Source organism: Lactuca saligna, chromosome 6 (genome assembly GCF_052625555.1).
Source record: "Lactuca saligna cultivar CGN05327 chromosome 6, ASM5262555v1, whole genome shotgun sequence".
Taxonomy (NCBI): domain Eukaryota; kingdom Viridiplantae; phylum Streptophyta; class Magnoliopsida; order Asterales; family Asteraceae; genus Lactuca; species Lactuca saligna.
The window spans coordinates 28,049,010-28,057,994 of record NC_136422.1 but is presented as its reverse complement, the minus strand read 5'-3'; the positions used below and the strand labels follow the sequence as shown (position 1 = coordinate 28,057,994).

The 8,985-nt window shown below is 35.9% G+C and overlaps 1 protein-coding gene across 1 annotated transcript; it reads left to right on the top strand.

The window, feature by feature from the left end:
- Positions 1-4,910: 4,910 nt before the first annotated feature.
- On the top strand, positions 4,911-8,718 carry LOC145000380 (Pectin lyase-like superfamily protein). The gene is made up of 4 exons (XM_078959591.1): positions 4,911-5,207; positions 6,178-7,084; positions 7,163-7,365; positions 8,470-8,718. Exons 1-4 carry the CDS (start codon positions 5,056-5,058, stop codon positions 8,663-8,665), a joined length of 1,458 nt encoding a protein of 485 aa, XP_078815717.1. The 5' UTR covers positions 4,911-5,055; the 3' UTR covers positions 8,666-8,718.
- Positions 8,719-8,985: the final 267 nt, after the last annotated feature.

Sequence of the window (8,985 nt, the reverse complement as noted above, 5' to 3'; positions counted from 1 at the left end):
GTGAAATTTACGTTAGAGCAATATTTAGCCTTAGTGATCTAAACGAAAGTCGTAGAGTTCGTTAAACCGAGAGGAAGTTATGATTTTTCTAAGTTTCGACTTAGCAGTATGCAATCCGAATACTCGATTTGAGACCGAGCGGTTTTCAGCCGAAACAATCTAAACGAGAATTGAAGATCTCATTAATAGTAGTGAAACGATAAAAAGATAGGCGAAAACGGACGTCGGATGAAGAAGTTATGAATTTATAACGGAGTTTTCCTGTCCCGGCCTACTAAAAATAAATAATAAAAAAAAGTCAAATTTAGCCGACGGAGTCTAAATGAAAGTTGTAGAGCGTAGTCTCACCTACGCGGGGATATAAAGAACGTCGAAGACGGAATTCGTATGAGGAAGATATGATTTTTTTGAAGTTTATTAAATAATTTCGATATTAAATTTAATTATAAAATATCCGATATTATCCAAAAGGGGGAGGGAGTCAACAACGTTATCCGGGTTACGCCCAGCGTACCTGGATTTACACCCAATGTAAATCGAGGATCCAGCCCCCTATAAAAGGAAGTCGAGGCTGTCGAGTTTCAGTTGCTATTTTCTTTCCTTCTCTCGCGTTTTTACCTCGTTTTTCGTGCAAGAATTATCCCGAAGCCCCGGTATCATTCCCGAGACCCGAATCAAGTCCCGAAGCCCCGAAGATCCTGAGAAGTAAAATTTACGAGCCGAAGCTCTGCCCACGAGGAGCCCAATTTTTGTGAAGATCTTCTAGATCTGCCGAAGAATACTACTTCTACAAGCGGTAGTGTTGTTCGATCATCTTTTGATCAATTGAGTGTGTAATTACTTTCTTCTAATACATAAATACGAAGTATTTACTATAAAATATGTGTTATGTGTTTATATATTGGTGTTGATTTGAAGGGGGTACATAATCTCTTTCAAATTCACGATTTTATACAAGTATCGATTTAACGTACTATATTTATGTGTTATGTGAGTGTATCGCTGTTATCTTCTAATCTCATAGATATGATTTATCCTCTATGAAATACGTGTTATGTTTATGTGTCTCATCTTTTATATGGGATGTGTTTTGAATGAACATACTATACAGGTTTTAAATTATGTATAAAAATGTATATTTTATCTACTAACATGTTGGGTAGAACATGGGTAGATAGTTAACTTGTGATAAAAAGATGAGAGGCCTCGATGTTTTCGATTAAGTCATCTAGCGGAGTTTAGATGACGACCACGGACTTTCCTAGACAGTTCTATGGAACGCTAGAAGGCTCGCCACCTGTAGTTGTTAATGAACTTGGGTGTTCATTCATTTTACTCCATCCCCCTCATGGTTTCCTTATTTGACATATATTACTGGGAAACCCCCGAATGCATGTGTCGTCGCCCCGATGAAATATTCTTAGACTAGGTCCCTTGTGTTAGTTGTCTTAGAGATGTAAAGTGAGAATAACGGGAATGAGTAATTGTGTTATTGTGGGTTGGCAGAATTAAATATAATAATTTATTGTGGGTTGAAAACCCTATATGCTCACTAGGCTCTCAAGCCCGACTCATTCAATTTTCTTTGTATTACAGGTAGTGGCGCCAGAGCATAAGTTGGATGACTTGTCAAGTTATTTTTGGATTATAGATCTGTTGTTATATTTAACTGCTGTAAGGTATGTATTGGAATGTTTATGCTTTTGGTTTGTTTATCGGAACATGGCTTCCCGAGTATTGTAATATAATGAAAAATACATTTCTTTAAGAAATGCTTTGGTAAATCTTATTTTTATCATATTTTGTTTTGGGAACAACTTCCGCAACTGTTTTAATCAAAGGATTACTCTGAAATTATTTTTAAAAACATAAATTAAACCGGTCTTTTCTGGCCGTGATTTTGGGGATGTCACAGATATAATCCCAAAACTTCAGATCTACTCTTTGAAACCGACTTAATGGATAAGGTTTCCAACTTTATCCAATACAACTCTATACCAAGGCTAGATGTACAACCATATGTCCACTAAGTCCTTAATAAAGCTATAAATTGAGCATGAACACAAGATACACCAAACATTGTCCTTTTTCTTATTCCATAGATGTCTAATGTCCTAGAAAAGTCGTCACAAGCTCTGGAGTCCTTCAAACTCCAAGAGCATTCAAGGAAGGGACCAAAATCTTACAAAGGACTCAAACTTTCACCAAGAAGAACATAAGTCAATATGAGATCTTTATACCAATAATCACTCAGAAATCTGAAGTAGATGGTGGATCCAAGCTAGTTCCTTGCTCCTTTTCTCCAATATGATCTTCCTTTTTCTTCAATGTCCATTAAATACTAAGAACTAAGCTTTAAACCAAAGAAACAAGCTCTCAAAGCTTCAAGGAGGCTAGGATTTCATTTGGAAGGGATGGAGGCTGAAGAGGACGCCCTAAACTTTGAGTTTAAGAGCCTAAATATGGAGGAAACCCAAAAAGATCAAGGGCTTGGGTTGCAGTCGATGCCACGTCATGGACCTGCTCTTAACACGTCGTGGCAGACACCTTAATATGCATTCATGTATTTGGCATGCCACGATGTGGTGCTCCGTCCGCCACATTGTGACACAAGGTTTTTCTTAAAAACCTTGTCTTTGATCCTTCCAATCTTTCATCTGATTTATCCTGTGAAATGGTTGTTACAATTCTTCCCACTTAAATTAGATTTCGTCCTCAAAATCTATTTTCAGATTTCATTATCGTAACACCCTTCAAATACTCGGTGGGTTCTCCAAACCCGATTCCTTCAAAATGGGTTAAGATCAATTGAATGGAAACATCTACAATCATCGAAAAAAGAATTCCAACACTAGGCTCATAATCTAATCCAAGCAGAGACTCTAAAGATCTGAATCACATCTAATGCAACATTCCTAAGCAGCTGACCACTTTCTGACCATTATACCAACACCATTCTTAGCTAGAAATACATGAATCGACGAAGAACGAACTCCAACATATAGCTACTAACCCACATTGAGAATCATTAACTCACTTGCCCATAACTTGTCAACCCTAAAGTTATACCTAACATCCAGGTAAACAAAGCCACCTTTACGTCGTTAGTGCTGACCAAAACTCATAGGCCTGATTTAACCAAGACCTCTCGTCCTAACCATATAAGGAAATATAACCAACACAATAGCCGACAACGTAAAACCGACGTACCGGTGAAACCCTAAACAAAACCCCAATAGAAAAAGACTACACTAGCCTATACATCCACTATGTCGACTGAAATATGTACATTTGATCGGTCTGAGATCCTTCCGACCACACACCGTCCTACTGGTATGTCGAATATAGAAGCCATGAATGACCTTCGACATCAATAACCTTACATATATAATGCACTAACAAACTTGAATGAAAACCCAATTGACCACATACTAAACTAGGCCATATATCCACTCGGCTCTAACAACCCTGATCTAGTATCTACTGACAACATTTAGGCTTACCCCCAACCTGCCAACCACTGACGGCTCTCGGGCTTACCCCAATCTGCTAACCACTAGCTGTTCTTAGGCTTACCCCCACTCCGCTAACCTCTAGTAGCTCTCGTGCTTACCCCCGATACGCTAACCGCTAACAGCTATCGAGCTTACTCCCGATCCACTAACCAATGAAAAGTCTTGTATATGGAAGGGGTGCAGGTTGAAGATGATGCCCTAAAGCTTGAGTTCATGGGCTTAAATATGGAGGAAAACCTAAAAGATCATGGACTTAGGATGCAGTTGGTGCCACGTCGTGGCAGACACCTGAATATACATTCATGTATTTGGCATGCCATGATGTGGTGCTAAATTTGCCATATCATGGGACAAGGTGTTTCGCAAAAACTTTTCCTTTGATCCTTCGAGGTGTTTAACCGATCTATTTTGGGAAATGGGTGTTACACTATTTACCAAAAAAATATACATGATTTACCCATTAAAATGTGTCTCAATCATTTTCTCTGGCCAATACATCTATTATCACCACAACCATCCACCTCTCACCACCACCATCATTCTCCAACAACAAACATCATTTTCTATCACCTCATTACCGCCACAATCATCCATCTCCACTACCACCACTAAGAAACTAATAAAAAAAATCCTTGAACGAATTTGATTATTGGTCTCATGTGTTTCAAGAGGAAAGGGATGAGAGAAGGATGTTAGGGTATGTTGGTTTCATAAAGTAATAGGAGATGAAGAAAAGCAAGCAAAGATGTGAGGGATGTCAATGATAGTAAAAAAAAGGGTGGTGATGTTTTTACTAGAGATGAGAATGAAGGGTCGTACGCTTTTAGTGTTTTAAAAAATAAATATGTAAAATGTGTTATCTTTCTTCTTTGCTATTGTGTTGGTGGGGAATGATAAGTGAAAAATCGATGATAGTGAGAAAAAATATATATATAAATTAGTTTAATAGTAAATTATATATACAATTATGAAGTTTATCTTGTTTTTGAACATCAAATGTGAAAATGTGAGTTTGATTATATTTTTTGAACATGTAAATAGTCTAGACCTACAATAGTTTGTCAAAACAATATTTTTTGAACAACGAACATGATTATGTAAATTTAATGTGAAATCATTGACACAAACAAAAAATTTATTATAATTTATTACCCTAAAAAAACAATTTTCCTAAAATATTTACCTATTTTAACTTGAGACCTCTTTCAAACATCATGGAACTTAATGAACTTCTACATTTTAACACCTCTTATATTACATTAATGCTTTTGCCTTTGAGAAATAGTTGACAATAACATCCTTGTCGCTCTTATCACCCTGTCTCTTTTACCCTTTAAGACCCTTTGGGCCCCCCATCTCCTTCCCAAATTCGCTTTTACTTTGATTATAAATCACCACTCACCCACCACCGATGGAGGCTGTCTGAGAAGTGACCACTCAGCCCTCCCTACATCCTCTCTCTCTCAATCTCCACTTCAACTCAAATTTACCATTCTACCCTTCCTCTCACTGTAAACCACACACTAGAGACACACTGACAATGGAACTCAGAAGAAGCTGCATTGTGATGTTGTACACTCTGTTAGTAGTAGTGAACATAGCTGAAGAAACTTGTGCATCAATGGCTTTCAAGAATGTAACCCTACAAGGCCAACACCCTTCCCCTGAGCTTGTTGCTCAAGATCTTCAAAGGTACATCTTTTTCTTCACAATGTACCTTATTTACTATGTTTTTTACTTTTTTTTATGCTTAGCTTTCCATATTTCTTTACAAACACTCGGTTTTGTTGAATAAATTGTTTTGTTCATGATTAACGTTTTAAATAGGTCAAATGAGAAGATTCATCTAGAAAATACCCAAAATATAGTTTTTTTTCCACTCAAATTGAACTCTAAATTATTAATAAAACTACATAAAAGGAAGAAAAATGGACTTTTGGTCAACCCATTTATGTTCTCTATCCGTTTTCTCAGGTATTATATTTCTTATTTACTATTGTACCACTTGTTTCTGTTGATGAATAATAGATTCGCATATTTTAACAAACTTATTCTACAGTGTATGGTGTAAAAAAATAGAAAAAAAAACATAACGTTACTAATTATAAAACACTTTTTTATATAGTTTTCCTCCTTTATTTTTTGGATATCCCTTTTTTATAAAGATGAAAGTTTTTTACTGGTGTTTATATTATTATAAAGATCTTGAAAGGTTTTAAATCCAAAAAATATATTTTATACTAACAAGGAAATATAATTTAATTAAACATGTAGTTTTAATGCATAATAAGTTATAATAGCTGATTTAATATGTAAGTTAATAAAAGATTTAGCTAATAAAACCAAATAACTTATAAACAAAAATTACATAATTTGTAAAAAAGAGGATTATGGATGTTTTTCCTTTGAGCCCAGTGCTAATATTATAATAATTAAATTAATATTAGTTTAATTAGCCTACTTTTGACTTTTTCTTTCTTCAAGATATTATGGGGTGGGCCCATGGGCCATGAAACGTGGTCCATGTTTTGGATACTGTGCGCTTTTGCTTTCTATTTTAAACATTTTGTTGTCTAATTTTAATAATTTATATTTAAAATCAATTAATTTCCATTAAATGTGTAAAATAATTGTTTTAATTATAAGAAAAACATAAATGCAGGAGGGTAAATGTGTCAATAACAAGAAGAGAAATGCTATCATACGCCAACGAGGACACAACAACCAACTGCCTCACCGGAAACCCCATCGACGACTGCTGGCGTTGCGACCCCAACTGGCACCTCAACCGCCAACGTCTCGCCGACTGCGGCATCGGCTTCGGCCAATACGCCTTAGGCGGCAAAGGCGGCCGTTACTACGTCGTCACCGACTCCTCCGACCACGACGCCGTCAACCCCCGTCCAGGCACTCTACGGTGGGCTGTCATCCAAACTGAACCCCTCTGGATCGTCTTCCCCACCAACATGCACATCCAACTCTCACAAGAACTCATCTTCAACAGCTTCAAAACCGTCGACGGCCGTGGCGCCAACGTCCACATCACCGGCGGCGGCTGCATTACACTCCAGTACATCACCAACGTCATCATCCATAACATCCACATCCACCATTGTTACGAGTCCGGCAACACCAATGTCCGGTCAAGCCCAACGCATTACGGGTACAGAACAAAATCCGACGGCGATGGGATTTCCATATTCGGGTCTCGTGATCTTTGGATTGATCACTGCTCGTTGTCGCATTGTAAAGACGGGTTGATAGACGCCGTCATGGGGTCCACCGGAATCACCATATCCAACAACTTCTTCTCGCATCACGACGAGGTAATGCTGTTAGGACACAGCGATGATTACTTGCCGGATTCCGGCATGCAGGTGACCATCGCTTTCAATCACTTCGGAGAAAAGTTAGTGCAGAGAATGCCCCGGTGCCGGAGAGGGTATATTCACGTCGTTAACAATGTGTATTCCCGGTGGGAAATGTACGCTATCGGAGGTAGTGGAAATCCGACGATCAACAGTCAAGGAAACCGGTATACTGCTCCGGCGAATCCTAACGCCAAGGAGGTAGACAACTTTTAAAAAAAATTTAATAACAGTGTATGAATTTTTGATGATTCTAACGTCGGAAATTTGATCGGAAAGGTGACGAAGAGGGTGGAAACAGCACAGGAGCATTGGAGAGGGTGGAATTGGAGGAGTGAAGGAGATATTCTGGTGAACGGAGCTTTCTTTGTGGCTTCCGGCGAAGGGTTAGAGCTCAAGTATGAGAAAGCTTACAGTGTCGAGCCTAAATCCGCCGGATTGATCGACCAACTCACCATGAACTCCGGCGTGCTTGGTAGCAGGTTCGACCTCATTTTTCAATTAGTTAACTCTAAATATTTTTTTAAATTTCAAATGAATTTTTAAAAAATAATTATATAAAAACACAAATTACGTATAAGTGAATTAAACAAAATTAACATTGTTACTTTACATTTATCTAACACATACTTTTGACTCTTTTTATTATTATTTTTTTTAGTCTTGTCATTGCTTTTACCTCAATCTTAATTTTCTCTACTATTTCTTTTTCTTAAATGTAATGTATTAATGGGATAGACTAATGATGAATATTTTGAAATTTTATCCAAAGTTACAATTTTAATCCATTAGTTCTCCACCAATCATGCTTCTTTTGTTACCTCAGCACTTAGCAAATTTGATGGTGTATAGGCCATGTGCCTTTTATTCAAAGAAATTTAGCTCCCACAATGTTCTTTAGTAACTCTGTTTAAATAATATGTGTGGGACATGCTAAGTAGGCATTTTGGGGCCAAGAGTATCCACTAGTTTTTCAATGAGTATTTTTAGGTGTCACTATATCAACAAATATAAAATTTAATAAAGGAAAGCTTTATTTATGGATTTTACCAATAAAATTTATAGTGTAAAATAAAGTTAGTACTATAAGTATGAAAAAAACTCTTATCTATTATGTTTGTAAACTTTTAAATAATATAAAAAAGCATCTACAATTTTTTTTGACTTTACATAGGCTTTTGACCAAATAGTCTTTTTAAAAAGATCATATTATGGTTGTTATAAGCTCATGGTTTTAGAAACATACTAGCATCCAACTCTATAAAAGAACATGTTTTAAAAAAGCAAAAGCTTATATTATAAGTTTTTATAAATAAACAAAAGATATGTAATATTATATCTATATAGATTATAGCCACCTAAAGTTGATTTGTCTTTTATGCAACGGGTCCGATATTTGCTTATAAAAGTATGAAATAGGTATTTTTTTTCAATGTCCATAAAGGTTTACATGTTTATTACATACAAACTTTTACAACAATCAAGATGGTGTTCTAAAATACACAATTTATATAATCCAGTTCAATGATAATTATATTATTTTGTGATACATTTAATTAAATATCGAGTTTTGGTGATCAAAACAGGAGCAATAAGCTTGGGAAGTGGACTGATGGGAATGGAGATGCTGAAGTAGGCATAGATGGTGGCGAAAATGACTATGGTGAAGATAGTGATGGCTCCTTTCGACTTAATTCATTTACTTTAATTTCATCTCTTTTTATTGCAATGTTATCGTTCATGATTTCATGCTCAATTTGTGATTCAATCATGTTATTGTGACAACAAAACATTTGGGAAAAAGTTCTCCAAATTGATTTTGAATCTTCAAGAAATTTCAGTTTCTATTTCTCCTTTGATCTCTTTGTGTATATTAATGTGCATATATAATTCGTCAATAATAGTCTTATAAGTTTAATAGTAACATATAATGATATGATAACTTTTGAGTAATTTATTTTGTGTTATACCATATTATTTTATGATAACTTTGACCAAAGAGGTTGTTGCCTAGTTTTATAGGAATTGTTGGAAATATGTCAAATATTGTTTTGGAGAAATGTAGAAGTAAATTTAGGGTAGATTTATATTGAGGAGATTAC

Bases quoted from the DNA above. Each gene is read 5' to 3' on its own strand.
- LOC145000380 (XM_078959591.1), top strand. From the start codon at position 5,056: ATGGAACTCAGAAGAAGCTGCATTGTGATGTTGTACACTCTGTTAGTA. The intron at 5,208-6,177 runs GTACATCTTTTT...ACATAAATGCAG, and splicing joins GTTGCTCAAGATCTTCAAAG to GAGGGTAAATGTGTCAATAA. The intron at 7,085-7,162 runs GTAGACAACTTT...TTGATCGGAAAG, and splicing joins CGAATCCTAACGCCAAGGAG to GTGACGAAGAGGGTGGAAAC.